We start from the raw sequence: 15,849 nt of genomic DNA on the forward strand, positions 1-15,849 counted from the left end.
CAGTGGGGAAGTGACATCAATGCAAACCCTCTATTGTCTCAAAAGGGTGACTTTATTCTCGAAATTTTGACTTTTTTCTCAACATTTCAACTTTATTCTCAAAATTGTACTTCAACATTAATCTCGACATTTCGACTTTTTTCTCGTCATTTCGACTTTTTTCCCCGAAGTGAATAATGAAAGAAAAATCTTCCTCCTCTAAGATACTATTTTTATTTTTCTCCTGCCTGGCCCTAGTACTCTTCCGTAGATGTGCTCCTCCAACCTGAGAGGTCTAAATAAAACATAGTTATGCAGGAGCACGTGCGAGGCGGAGGTGTGGAGCCCATCGCCAGCTCCGGGTCGATCGTAAATGCAGAGTTGCTTCACACCGTCCCGAGTGAGAGATGGCGCAGCGCTCTGTCTGTCTGAAAACCTGCTCCCAGACAGCTCCAGGGAACTTTTACAGCCGTTTTTTTTTTTTTTTTTAGTGGAAATCTATTTTTTTGGTCAGCGCTAATGGTTTGGCCAGATGTTGAAAGCTGCGGAGAGGACAACAGGCCTCAGTGTGCAGACAGACCCCGTCTGCCTCCCCTCTCTGCCTGTATCTCGCTCCCCTCCGGGGCCACAGACCCGCTTCTGTGAGAGCCATCAGCTGCTCTAACGGCCGGCGCTGCCGCCGCCGAGACACCTTCCGCTTTACATCCACCTCACACTGCCCCTCTCTGTGTCTCGCTGCACAAACAGCCGCGTTACCCCCAGAAATGGACCTCGGCTTTCACAGAAAAGTGAGTCGTCTGTAAACGAGTGGCATTCAGCTGTCATATCGGTGCAAAACAAGCTGCATTTGACCCGGTCTTTGTACGTTTTGACCGTATAGAAACGTAATTCTTGCCATTGTAAGAATGAGATGTACCTGCTGTACTCTACTGCCCTTACTTTTTAACAACTTGTGCTTTTCATTATTAGGGCCCGAGCACTTACAGTGCGAAAGCCCTATTGCATCTGTAGGAATTTTTTTTTCTTGTTTTTCTTCCAACAAAAGGAGGGCCTTTTTTCCCCCTAAACATGCCCCAAAAGTCACCAAATTTTGCACCAAGCCAGGCCTGGTGAAAATTTGATATTTAATGGTTTGCATTAATGGGCGTGGCCTAATGGCTCAACAGCGCCCCCTAGAAAACTTTGTGCCTCAAACCCCACAATACGGTTTGACGTACATGCACGAAAATCGGTACACACCCGTATCATGTCGCAACTGAAAAGTCTCTTGGCGCCATGGCCGAAACCGAACAGGAAGTCGGCCATTTTGAATTAATCATGTCATTTTGGCGAAATTTATGCCATTCCTTCAGCTGCTTCTTCGCCAAAACCGTAACGTGCACCCAGGTGTGTTATACATCAAAATGTGCGTCTCCATCCTGCGACAACACGCATTACTTTTCTCTTTCAAAAGCGTTACCGTGGCGACGATAAACGCCAAAAAGGGCGCCCCCTCTTCATCTGATTGGTCCATATTTGATAGTTCCTACTTTCTGCCATAACTTTTGAATGGTTTGACATAAAGAGTCGTGGGTGGTGTCATCGGACTCGGTTTTGACTCTGTGACCATAATTGGTGAAAATTAGCCCCGCCCCTTCTTCTGACTGGTTGATATTTCATAGTTCCTATTTTCTGCCATATTTTTTGAATGGTTTGACATAGAGAGTCGTGGATGGTGTCATTTCTGATATGCTTATGATGATAAGTTGAGTTTTATGTGAACAGCAAAGGCACTTTTTATAGTATTATTGACCTAGGAATGCTTTCATTTTATTTGTTATTTACTGTTTAATTGTGTTTTGCCGCTTTTAATGTTGATGTAAAGCAATTTGAATTACCTTGTGTTGAATTGTGCTATACAAATAAACTTGCCTTACCCAAGCGGTAGGATTTATGAGAAAGGCAGAAATCTACACAGAAAAGACAAGGAAGTGCCAAATGTAACGCTGTACACAACCGTTTGTTCTTTGTCAATAGAGCATTGGGAAACAAACTGGAAAACAAAACTTGGCGACTTTGGACATTGTGTTTGTACTTGTGAGCAGCTTGACGTAAACTTGAGGTTGTGCAGTATCTGACTCACACGTGACTAACATGGATAAAGTCTCCTCCTCGGCAGTATCTGCATGTACGTGAGATTATGCTAAAAACACAAGGTGAATGGGCAATGGAAGGATTCTGTTCATTTTTCTGTTTGTTTTCTAATTAATTAATTGCTTAAATGAAATAGGAGCTCAGATTGGACTTGGAGAAACGCCTGCATGGCGAACACAGCCCTGACTTCTGAGAGAATAGTGTGGTTAGTGATAACTGATGGCCGGTGAGACAGACTAGCCGTCCTGAGTCAACACCGTCCCACGAGATGCAAAATACCTTCAAGATATCTGCATGTACGCAAACACGCATTCCTGTTCTCGACTCACCACATCATGAAGGATAGAGTTCACTCTGACACTGATACGTGCAGGTTCTCACTGTTGTTAGTCCCACTTCACAGAGATGGAGCGGAGATGGGGGAGAGGTGTGTGTGTGTGTGTGTGTGACTATAATGATTCACCTTTGTATAATCATCCACCCTTTTTTCAGCCCGTATGCACGCCGGTCCATTCACGTGTGGAGCGAAGGAAGAAAAGCAAGTAAACACGACACATCTTATCCTGCAGAAGCATCACAAAGGCTCGTCTGCAGCGTGCAGTCTGCCTCCTTTTCACCAAAGCAAAGTTCATGATGCATATTTTATGAATCTGGCATTTTAAATGTCACATTGTTTACAAATTGTTTAAAAAACTGTCTTTTTTTCTATGTTTTCACAGTTTTCTGTCAGTTTTCCTTCACGGCACACACATTAAGGTTTACTCTCTAATCTCTAATCATATTTGGTTTTCTTATTTTCCAAACTGTTGCACCTAAATTACTGGTATATCTCTTTTTCATCTACAATTAATCAAACAAATGAAATATCCTTTTCATTCGTTTGAATTAAATTATTAAAATTGTAGAGTCTAATTACTTTGTGTTCATCTGCTTCATTTGAGATGTGTGAGATTTATGTGATAAAAATAAGATTGTGTTTCCTCAGATTTCAGTTGTTCAGTCCCCGCTGAGGTTTTTCTTCAGATCTTGACCATTCAGTGCTCAGGTCTTGACTGCAAAACGCTTTATGCCAGTTAAAGTGCGTATGGAAAGTGCTCGGCAGACAAAGTCTAACTAATTACAGTCATATTTAAGCGGCACAGCTTGACACTGCTCTGCTTGTTTGGTTTTCAGTCCGCGACGTGGTTGAGATTCCCAGAAGATCCAACCCCGAAACTGCATGACTTCTCTGTGTCTTCTCTCACAAACAAACCTTTAGCGATTATGCTGGTGCATAGTTTACAACTGTGGCATAATCCCGTCACCTCATCAAAACAAAAGGCTTCAAACACAGACACACACACACACAGACACACACACACACACCTCATCAGGACCTGTCTGACAGCTCCTTCACAATGCACCATGGAGCGGTCTTGGCAGCGGCCCACCGGAGGGAGGGGCCGCCGCGAGGTTTATGACTGTGCTGACGTCAATGACATAATTCAAATACTTAACCAGGCTGCACGCGTTCAGCCCGCCAGATCCTGTCCCCCGGCTGCGAGGGGAAAACCCGGCGTGGAGCGCGGCCGTGGAGCCGAGCTGCTGCCGGACGGAGAGGGATTCAGCTGCAAAAACTCAACATCTTACCAGGAATATTTGTCTTATTTCTAGTTAAAATGTCTCATTTTTAGTCAAGGAAAATCTCATTACACTTAAAACAAGACTCATCACTGGAAAAAACAACAATTTTCACCTGTTTCGAGTAGATTTTCAATTAAAATAAGTAGAAAAATCTGCCAGTGGAACAAGATTTTTTTTGCTTGTAATGAGAAGATAAATCTTGTCCCACTGGCAGATTTTTCTACTTATTTCAAGTGAAAATTTACTTGAAACAGGTGAAAATTGTCAAATAACAAGTTATTTTTCTGGTAATGACTCTTGTTTTAAGTGTAACAAGATTTTTTGACTTAAAATGAGACATTTTAACTAGAAATAAGACAAATATTCCTGGTAAGATTTAGAGTTTTTGCAGTGCAGCTCAGCTCTCTGCTTAGTTGTCTTGCAGCTTAACTTAAGATAGCAAGTTGTGAAAATACAGCTTCTTTTCTGGGGTAGCATTAGTTGCATTATGTGTTATGTGACAACATTTTCCCAAAAGTAATGTCTCGTCCATGTGGTTTTATCAGCTGTCGATTAGATTTATGCACTGAAATTACTGCAGATTCCTTGAATGGCTTCATGTTATTATGAACCGTATACGTATAAATATGCTTAATAGCACTTAACTGGTCCTGCAGCAACCTTTTTGGACTGTGTTGCATGTTTATATTGTAAAAAAATGTATTTATGAGTTAAAATACTGCACGTGAAACAATTCCTTTAAATAAATTTGCATCTCCAACTTCATCATATCGTCAGACTTAACAGAAGACAGCAAGTTGTTTGCAAACAACATGAAGCCAAATTATACTTGAACCAAACTATAATCATGTGCAAATTCAAAGGAGAGTTCAGCCCCCCATTGTTGATCCCGCCTCAACATTTAGCTTCCGAGTGCAGATTACTGCTAAATGACAGCAGCCATTGTTGTCTTTTATCTGGCCGGACAGCCAGTCATCACAAATGCCATTCATTACCTCTCCCTAGAGCATGTTTACAAAAAGAGGCAAATATGGCTGACTAATGCTTATTGTGTGCAGCTGCACGCCCTTGGCCATTTACGCACAGAGTCACGTGTTCATTTGAGTTTCAGGGCGAAGAGTGCGTATGGAAATGTCCCCGCTGCTGAGCCCAGGTCTCAGTTACAGTTCTGGGCAGATCAGAGCAGCTTATCACACTCCTCTATGCAAACGTTTAACGTTCATATACTAATAAAAATAATAATAATAATAATAAAATAAATAAATAATAATAATAATAATAATAATAATAATAATAATAATAATAATGGATTAAATTTATATTGCGCTTTTCTTGGGCACTCAAAGCGCTAAAAAAAAAAAAAAAAAGGCCACCCATCTGATCACAACTCAGTTATCTGTGTCAAATTGACAAGAGGAGGTTAAACTAATGTTTGCTCTAAGCATTTGTGTGTACGTGGGTCAGTCGTGGATGCTAACTCAGTGAATAAGCAGTACATGCACCAACGGTTGATTTTATTTACGGGAACGGGTTCAAGTTGATGATCAATGTTGATATTTCTAGGTGCCAGGAAAGTACAATCACTCTCAATGTGACTGTGTGACTAATATAAAGTCAGAGGGTATTTATTTATTCTATTGAAGGGTTTTTTTGTGTGTGTTTTTTTTAGGTCTATGAGGACACTACCAGCTAGCGTTCTAGTACCAGTTTCTGGTTTTAATTAGCTTAATTTTTTTGTTTAAGGTATAAATATTATAAACTTATTAATTTATTCTTGTGCTTGTTCAGGCCTGCAGCCTGCTGGGATTTTAGCCTCAGCAGAGGATTGTCCATTGTCCATTGTTTAGGTGTGTTTTCCCCGGACACTCCGGTGATCAACCTCAGCTCAAATCAAATTCAATTAAAGCTGCAAGCAGCGATGAACGACCCTCACGCCCTTGTGCACGTTCAGGCTGCAGTGGAAGCTTGTATGACTTGATGTAGATTCTTCAGACCTGGACATTTAGCGGATGAAACCACCCACGACTCTCTATATCAAACCATTCAAAAGTTATGGCAGAAAGTAGGAACTATCACATATGGACCAATCAGAGGAAGGGGGTCGCGCTTTTTGGCGTCTATCGTCGCCACGGTAACGCTTTTGACTGAGAAAGGTAATGCGCGTCGATGCAGGATGGAGACGCACAATTGATGTATAACACACCTGGGTGCACGTTACGGTTCGGCCGAAGAAGCGGCCAAAGGAATGGCATAAATGTCGCCAAAATTACACGATTAATTCAAAATGGCAGACTTCCTGTTGGGTTTCGGCGCCAAGAGACTTTTCTTTAAGTTGCGACATGATGCAGGTGTGTACCGATTTTCGTGCATGTACGTCAAACCGTATCTAGGGGGCGCTGTTGAGCCATTAGGCCACGTCCATAAATCAAACTTTTCGCCAGGCCTGGCTTGCGTGCAAAATTTGGTGACTTTTGGGGCACGTTTAGGGGGAAAAAAAGGCCCTCATTTCATCGGAAGAAAAACGAGAAAAACAAAAACTCCTACAGATACAATAGGGCCTTCGCACTGTAAGTGCTCAGGTCATAATGACGTCTATCGGCCATTCTAATATTTAGTAGGTGTAAATGTGAACCTTGTGGTTGGTACAAAGGCTGGCTTTTTATTTTTTCGTTAAATTACTTCTTCCACTCTCCGTGTCACTCTTCACTTGAGAGCTCTGATTTCCGGGGAGTCGAGTGTCCATGTGCTGAAGGTTAGTGACGTCTGTCTTTCTGCTTATGAAGCGCTGCTGCTTCTTTACCTCCAGACACCAGAGCAGCCTCTTCTGCTTTCTCTCCACTCTGTTAAATACGTTTAAACTGTCCCTGACAAACACAGGACCGGCACAGGAGGATGCCAGGACAGCAGCACCAACACCAACACCGCTCCTGCAGTCTACTGGGGATGGATGGACTACATTCATACAAGCCATTGTCTCATTGTTTGCTCTTCCAGGTCGCTACGCGGCCTTCCCTGATCCACCAAGCCTTCGTTGTACGGCCATTATCGGAAAATGCAAAAGACCAGCTTCTTGGGCCCATTTGTAGAAGCTGTAGTCCTCATGAAGGCAGCGTCGGTTCGAGTCCCGGCCTGTTGCTCTGTACTGCAATGCCCTCCCACGTCTACCTACTCTCTCAATAAATGCCACTGGTGACACAAAAACCTTAAAAAAAGACCAAATTGTCTTATATTAGGCAAAAATATCTTTGTTCATGCAGTAAGAAAGCTCTTTCCTTGACTAGCAAACTTGTCTAATGTAGTCTTCAAATTTTCTTGCAACAAGTTTTTATCTTTATCTTATCTTTTTATCTTACTTAAGGATCGTGTTTGGTGGTTTAAGCAAGAAGTCACATGGTCATGTCAATTTCAGGCCAAAAAGTGTTGATGTAAAAGTCCTTGCTGATGAAATGCTTTTGCTGAAATTTTTGGGAAGTCCCATACCGAGCAGCTTATCAGTGTCACAATGTGCAGAAAGGCACCGCCCAGTGATGGGGCTTGCGCCGATTTGACTAGGAAATTTAGGGATGGCCTCCAAAACGGGAATGACAGGCTGAGACCGCTGGTGTTCTCCTCCTCCTGACAGACTCCAGGGGGCCTTGTGCTCACTTCCTGGTAGCTCGGAGCTCAGTTAGCATTTGCCCCAGTCCCAGTAGTGAACATATCAGAGCCGGGGGGGGGGGGTATATGACCGGGACCTTTGCAGCCCCTCGTCTCATGCCGGGCTACTATATAAACAATTTACCACAAACTCCCATGTTCTTGCTGCCAGTGTGTGTCTGTTATTGTTCTAACTGCAGAGGTGTCAAGTAACGAAATACAAATACTTCGTTACCTTACTTAAGTAGAAATTTTGGTTATCTATACTTCACTGGAGTAATTATTTTTCAGACGACTTTTTACTTTTACTCCTTACATTTTCACGCAATTATCTGTACTTTTTATTCCTTACATTTTAAAAACAGCCTCGTTACTCTATTTCATTTTGGCCTTTAATAAAAACTATCCAGTTAAATTGCTCCATCCGGATAGAGTGAATTTGGTTGTGGTTGTTTCAGATGTTCTTGTCCAGTTTTGTTCTTACATCCGTTCCCTCAGATTCCTGCAACTAAACTTGGATGTACATTCCAATAAAGGTTAGGATAAATGATAACATGCCTCTGAAGTTTGACTTTTTGCACCATTACAATACTTATAGGCAACTAGTCATCATATCTCCTGCTCTCTGAAACACATGTTAATGCTCAATAGTACACATATATGCTTCTTTAATATATTTGCATTATACTAAGATACATTCATTTTTAATGGCTTTTGTTATTAATGGCTTTTTCCCCCTTACATTACTTTTACTTTTATACTTTAAGTAGTTTTGAAACCAGTACTTTTATACTTTTACTTGAGTAAAAAACTTGAGTTGATACTTCAACTTCTACAGGAGTATTTTTAAACTAGTATCTATACTTCTACCTGAGTAATGAATGTGAATACTGAAGACACCTCTGTCTAACTTTAGCTACCTGTAAACCTTCTCCCTGACCAGGATGCAGCTTTTGGCGGACCGGACCCGGGGATGAATCTCTGCTAACAACGTCAGGTTCATCTCCCACAGGAGGAGGATTAGGGCCAACAAAATATGCGTCTAGTTTGGGCAATTTGGCTTTTTCTTGCTCCCTTTTTTCTTTTTCTTTGCATTTTATCGGCTGTAGGATTACTGTGCTCTGTTGACAAGTGATCGATGATGACGTATGACCACTAGCGGAGCAGGCGGGGGGCAGGGGGGGGGGGGGGGGGGGGGGGGGCGGGTACGTGCGCGCATGTGGTCTGTTTACTTTTAAGCCTGAATTATGGATCTGTAATGCAGAACCATAAATCAGCCTTTAGCCAGTTGTCGCATCAGGAGTGGAGCCTTAAAGCAGGAAAGTCATGCTGAGTTTCAGCAGCTGAAATGATTAAAAACTATCTCCGGGCTGCATGGATGAGGCCTTAAGGATGAGGGCCGTCGATGAGCGTCGGTGCGTCTGTCGGGCTAGTTTCCCCGGTGTGTCCCGCACGTCGCCACAGGTCGGACGCCCGTCGGCAGCTTTTCAGCCGATTCAACATGTCGAATCGGCGTCGGCCGTCGGTCAAACAGCTCACTCTGTGATTGACTGTTCAGGTAGCGAATCAGTGCACGAGAAGAGAAACGGAAGTGACGAAAGTAAACAAACGGCCCATGTAGTGCGGTTTCTTCTTATTTTTCGCCTCCGCCTCCTCTTTCCTTCTTCCACAAGCTGAAGGCTGAGGGCTTACAACGCCAGTGGCGATTCTTTATTCTTACGCATTGTGGTAGCGAGAGTGGTGTGGAAATGTGTTGTGAATATGAAGCCTATTTGTTTTGTTTACGGCTTCCCAGAGCTTCCGCTTTTCCCTTGTTTTTGAGTGAATACAGACTACCGCTGCCTGCTGGTATGGAGGGGAATTACCTCTCACGCATGCGCAGAACGTACGTGCTAGTTGCCATTGGGTGTCGTCTTTGCGATGTGTCTAGTGCTTGTTTTTGAGCCGACCCAGCCCGACACAGGCGACGCGAGGCGACACAGCAGTCGCCCGACAGCGGGCGATGTCGGGTTGGTGTGTCCTCGGCTTTAAACCTCACCTTGCTCTCAATCAAGAGGGACATCGTGCTACTCGTTTTGACTGTATTGAATCCGACATCTATGGAAGCTCATTTCCGCCAGTAAAAGAAAAAAAATAAGATAAAAACTTAGCCTTAAAAATAAAAATTTCCCCACGATAAGTCATAATTATGAGATAAAAAGGCGAAATTATGAGATCGAAAGTCGAAATTATGAGATCGAAAGTCGAAATTATGAGATCGAAAGTCGAAATTATGAGATAGAAAGTAGAAATTATGACTTTTTATGTCATAATTATGACTTACCGTTGGGATATTTTTATCTTTAAGGCTAAGATTTCATCTTATTTTTTTCTTTTACTGGTGAAATGAGCTTCCATAGACATCACTGGATGTCATTGGATGATTATCTCCAGTTTGATACTCTTAAAGTCTGCATTAAGCTTATAGTTAGGTTTGACATAATGACTGGTAAATCCCTGGTGCTGAAACCTCATGTGAAGGTTCTGACTGTGTTGCTGCTGCTGTGGTTGTGTGTCAGAGGGCTGATCTGTGGCATTTTTTCAGCGATTATGTTTTAACGGGGATGTTTAGGCCACAAGGGCCCATCTAGAATGCTTGGCCCCCCCAGGGCTGGGACCCCTGCTCCGCCCCTGCTCCACCCCTGGACATGATGTTGATAGACGGCTGTTGATGACGAACGATTTTACCCCAAATACATTTGGAGATTCGCTTGCAATTTTGGTTTTAATGTTAACTGTGAGTGTGAACATCTCAGCAGAACATATTATACAATGCTTTATATGCCTAATATGAACCAAGTGGTGCCACAGTGGAGAGCAGGCTCATGCTGAGCACGTGTGGCCGAGGTCCTGGAGAAGGATCTTACTGCGGCCTGTGAGGCCACTCCGGATGGTGGATTTGGTGGTGGGACAGTGATGGACGGTAGAGGTACAGTATGATCACGGAGGGACTCGCAGACCCGTACAGACCACACAACAGCACCCTGGATGGACCCCCCTGTCAGACCCTGTGCTGGTGCAGAGGTCCTGGGATCGATACCATGGACTGGGCCTCACGATCAGCCAGAGGTGTCTTCAGTATTCACATTCATTACTCAGGTAGAAGTATAGATACTAGAGTTTAAAAATACTCCTGTAGAAGTTGAAGTATCAACTCAAGTTTTTTACTCAAGTAAAAGTATAAAAGTACTGGTTTCAAAACTACTTAAAGTATAAAAGTAAAAGTAATGTAAGGGGGAAAAAAGCCATTAAGGACAAAAGCCATTGAAAATGAATGTATCTTAGTATAATACAAATATATTAAAGAAGCATATATGTGTACTATTGAGCATTAACATGTGTTTCAGAGAGCAGCAGATATGATGACTAGTTGCCTATAAGTATTGTAATGGTGCAAAAAGTCAAACTTCAGAGGCATGTTATCATTTATCCTAACCTTTATTGGAATGTACATCCAAGTTTAGTTGCAGGAATCTGAGGGAACGGATGTAAGAACAAAACTGGACAAGAACATCTGAAACAACCACAACCAAATTCACTCTATCCGGATGGAGCAGTTTAACTGGATAGTTTTTTTTTAAAGGCCCAAATGAAATAGAGTAACGAGGCTGTTTTTAAAATGTAAGGAGTAAAAAGTACAGATAATTGTGTGAAAATGTAAGGAGTAAAAGTAAAAAGTTGTCTGAGAATAATTACTCCAGTGAAGTATAGATAACCAAAATTTCTACTTAAGTAAGGTAACAAAGTATTTGTACTTTGTTACTTGACACTTCTGCGATCAGCTGACCTAAACTTAAAGGCACTTTTCCACTAGAACCTACTCAGCTCTACTCAAGTTTCTTTTCCATAACAATTCAGCACCTGGATCAGAAGTAGGAGGTTGGAGAAGCTGCTGTGACGTATTTGATTGTGTATCTAAACGAAGAAGACAAAAACACTAAAGATGTAGAACCTGGAGGAGATGATAGATGTGCTGCTGGGTCTGTGGCTTGCGTTCCATATAAAGTTAAAAAATTTGAGTGAGAGAAACTTCAAGCGGCGATGCTTTTTTTTTTAGTTTGTCTCGGCGCTGCTGAAAAGTCCGTTGGTAGCTGCTCGCAGCTGGTAGATCTGGTCGTTCCTTATTTCCGTCTAGATCCCTTTTTAATTCTCTCCTCAGCACCAGGTTTATGAACATCTGACCCTCAGAGTTGGATCATGAAACAGACTTTTGCTGCCGTTGCTGGTGGAATAAAATGAACAAGAAGTCACGTTCATTCTCCTTTTAGTCGTGTCAAGTTTCAGTCGACTAAAAGTCTGAGCATTTTATTCTTATTTTAGTCAGAATTGTACAGGACTATTTTAGTCTAGTTTTAGTCAAAGATTGTATTTAGCCAAACCCATGTTACGGGCTGCGACTGGGATGGAGGACTAACGTCACCCAGCAGAACTAAACCAGAGGAAACTACTGAAAAAACATGGACATGAAGGATCTATGTTAGAACATTTCATCTCGTTTTGATCATGAAAATGAAGACACATCTTCGCAGAGTTTTTATTTTGTAATCTACATTTTGGAGCGGAGTGGCCTAGTGGTTAGGGCTTTGGGCTCAGGATCTGAAGGTCGTGGGTTTTAACCCTGACACTCGTGTCACTCTGCATCCTTGGGAAAGATGCTTTACTCTGGGCTTTCCTCACTTCACCAGGTGTATGAGTACAGTACCTAGCTTTGCTAGGGGAAGTATTCAGCGATAGACTAGCGTCCTATCCTGGAGGTGGTTACCATGGTTACCACCTGTTCGTTTGCGCTACAGAAACCGGAGATAAACACCGGCTCTATGGGCCACAAGGCTCAAAACTCATTCTACATTTACAATCTACATTTTAGTCTCGTTTTTTTTAGTCTACGAAATTGCATTATATATTTAATTATTGTTATCGTCACATGACCAATTTTTGTTGCGTCTCGTCTCGTTTTCCTAGGGTGATAAATAGGCCTGTGTTGAAAAAATCGATTTCCCAATTCTAAATCGATTCTCATATTAATTCCTAAAAATCAATTCATATGGCTAAAGATCGATTTTTTTTAAAAAATGTTTTGGGTTTTTTTTTTTATTTTTTTTTTATTTTAATTTTATTTATGTATTTTTTCATCATTACATTACAACTTTTGGTTATTTTTTTGTTTATCCCCAAAAAAGGAATGTTTTGTTGGACACGAGAATAACTGGTGCCATGTTTTTGCCTTTAAATATGTTTAAAGGTATGAAAACATTGAGTGTTAAGTTATAATTGCATAAATTGTCTATATTTCATTACTTTATATACTGCTAATGCTAAAAACCAAATGCTAAAAATTAAAAACCAAAATAGACTGAAAATGGAACAAATAAAAACGGAATCTGGGAAAAATAAAACCGATTTCATCCGTCTCTGTTTCCTCCCTGGATCTGTTTGGTAATTCTGACCCACACGATGTTTCTGAAAGCAGTTTTATCAGCATTCTGGGAGCTGATTGGTCCTTACAGCATCATTATCTGCAATACTTGCTGTTTAATTTCAATATAATACTAGTATTAATATGTTGCAGAACTACAGTCATATAATTCATGCAACAGCTCAAAAAACTGTTTTAATAACACTAACCCAAATCAATATTGGAATCTAATCAAATCTTGATAATCGATTCTGAATCGAATCAGAATCGAATCGATTCTTGACATTTGAATCGATCCCCAGCCCTAGTGATAAAGGTTCGTTGACGACGATATTTAGTCATCATTTTGTTGACAAAAGCAACTGTACCTAGCAGATAGCATGGGGATGGTCCCACACGTGTTAGTGACGGAGGTTTCTCTCCGACGCGGGGGTCGCTAACTCGCTACGTTTAAAAACACTTTTTCAAAATGAAATACAGACCAAATTCAAGAGTTCACGTTCCAGTTCACGCACGTCCTGGGTACAGAGTAAACTGTGGTAGCTTTGATTTGATTTGAGGAAATCCAAAGCAGATGGATCCAACATGAAGCTGTAGGAATAATCCCCCAAACCGGGGAAATCACCAGCTGAGAAGCTGTTGTTTCAACCTCCTTTGGCCCAGCGCTGAATTAAACATGTATCCTTGTGCGAACAGTGTGAACATTAACTCTTGTTAGACATTTGCACCCCGTCCCCCCCGTCCCCCCCGTCTCTGTGAAACCACTTCCTGTGCAGTCAGGAGCCTCAACGGCAATTATCAGCGGAGCGAGTGATAACTATTGCAGATTAATCAGCAAACTCTGACGCTCGAAGACGTCACGCTCAAGCACTCCCCGCAGAAAGTGCTGTTTATCAGGATCATTTAGAGCAAAGCCTGTAATGTGGGTCGGTGAGCGGAGAGTGAGGCCTTTGTTGGTCGGCCAGCTCACGAGCCTGCGTGTGATGGAGTCGGTTTGTGAGGAATAAACTGGTGTGGGGAGCCCTGCAATCCCCTCACTCTACAGGAGGAGATGGTTTAGCTGAGTAAACAGCGTGCAGTGACGCATTTGCTGCTGATTTTCAGCGCCCCACCCACCCCCCAGTCGCTTGTTTGAGACCTCTCCCTACATTTTCGTCCACTGACCAAAGTCACGCTCGGGCTCCATTTGTTAGTTAAACTTCCTGCGCTGCATCCGACTCCAAGGTTCAAACCAGGGACGTTCCTCCTGGTCCTTTCTCCCTATTTCACTGAACTAACAATCATTACACTTGCAGCCATTAAAGAAAACAAACGATGGTCTCTGACACTAAAAAAAGCTTTTTCAAAAATGAACGAGTAGCACATTTCAGACACACGTGTTCAACATACACGACAACAGTTTTCCTTTTTTCTACTTTTTTTCTCTTTTATTTCTTCTTTTTTTCCTTTTTTTCTTCCTTTTTCCTTTCCTTTTTAATCTCGACATTTTGACTTTTTTCTCGAGATTTCAACTTTTTTCTCTAAATTTTGACATTTTTCTCGACATTTTGACATTTTTCTCAACATTTCAACTTTTCAAAATTTCAACTTTTTTCTCGACATTTCGACTTTTTTCTCGATATTTCGACTTTTTTCTCAACATTTCGACTTTTCAATATTTCGACTTTTTTCTCAACATTTCGACTTTTTTCTCGACATTTCGACTTTTTTCTCAAAATTTAGATTTTTTTCTCGACATTTTGACATTTTTCTCGACATTTCGCCTTTTTCTCTCAAAATTTTGATTTTTTTCTCAACATTTAAACTTTTTTCTCAACATTTCACCTTTCGCCATTTGTCTTCATTCTAAGGCTTATACAAGACTTTTCATTTTTTGCGGCTCCAGACATATTTGTTTTTTGTGTTTTTGGTCCAATATGGCTCTTTCAACATTTTGGGTTGCCGACCCCTGTGCTGGAACATCTGGAACACAGCTGGACACGTGTCCATGGGGACAAAAAAAAGTCAAAAGTAACCAATAATTCACCGAACAGACTGGTGAAAATAAGACCTCGCTTTTGAAAGGTGATTCATTGGAATCGTTTAAAAGTTAAAGTAATAAAACTGATAATTACTAACCTTAGAAAAGATTCAAAATAACCGCACCGTAATGAAATATTAAACTTAAGCGTGTCCTGTAATTAGCATTGTAAGTATCTTCACTTTTGCAGTTAGTCTGACTGTTTTACTGCTGAAAAGTCGTCACTCCTTCGTTTGGTTTCAATCAGCGGAGGAAATTATAGACGAGCGTGTTAAAAGGTGACGGCTGAAAGGTTAGAAGATCTTCCTGGGGCAGCTTGGTGGTCATGTGACTACAGTTTCAACCTCAGGACTGCAGTCCACCTCCCGGATGTGGAGAGGGAAAACTCATCACAGGTTGAAGAGACGGATAATACCCAGAACCAGTTCCAGGGGAGCTCAGAGGTCCAGGTTCATCAGAGCTGGGTCACACCAGCAGTTGCTGCTTGAGACAAAGTGAACAACCGAGGACAACTCCATTGTTGAATGCAAAATATATATATAAAAAAAAACTAGACTGGAATTGATCGAAATGCAGCTTGAAAACCACAAAAAACCGCAGTAATGGAGCTTTTCCACTAGTGCCTACTCAGTCCGACTCGACTCGGTTTGGTTCTTTTCCACTAGGGGTCTAACGTGCCGAGTAGATACTTTTCTGTAACTATTCTGTCGAGGTTCTAAGCTGCTGAGTCGGCTGTATCTGACATCATCACACTACAGGCCACTGATTGGTCGGGGGGTTGGAGTCAGCAGCGCCGAGACGAACAAACAAAAAAAGAAACCGTCGCCGCTTGAAGCTTCTCTCACTCTCATTTTTTTTAACTTGATATCGAACACAAGTCACAGACCCAGCAGCACGTTTATCTCAACATTTTGACTTTTTTCTCAACATTTTGACTTTTTTCTCGACATTTTGACTTTTTCTCTCCACATTTTGAATTTTTTCTCCACATTTTGACTTTTCT

General features: G+C 41.7%; 1 protein-coding gene across 1 annotated transcript in view; it reads left to right on the plus strand.

Annotated features, from left to right (window-relative positions):
- Window positions 1–291: 291 nt before the first annotated feature.
- Window positions 292–15,849, plus strand: part of LOC133452261 (importin-13-like) — a 40,138-nt gene continuing 24,580 nt past the window's right edge. The window contains exons 1-2 of the mRNA XM_061731482.1: window positions 292–379; window positions 512–620. Of these exons, the coding sequence (XP_061587466.1) occupies window positions 292–379; window positions 512–620 (197 nt within the window). The remainder of the gene's footprint in view (window positions 380–511; window positions 621–15,849) is intronic.

This window comes from Cololabis saira, chromosome 10 (genome assembly GCF_033807715.1).
Source record: "Cololabis saira isolate AMF1-May2022 chromosome 10, fColSai1.1, whole genome shotgun sequence".
In the NCBI taxonomy this organism is placed as follows: domain Eukaryota; kingdom Metazoa; phylum Chordata; class Actinopteri; order Beloniformes; family Belonidae; genus Cololabis; species Cololabis saira.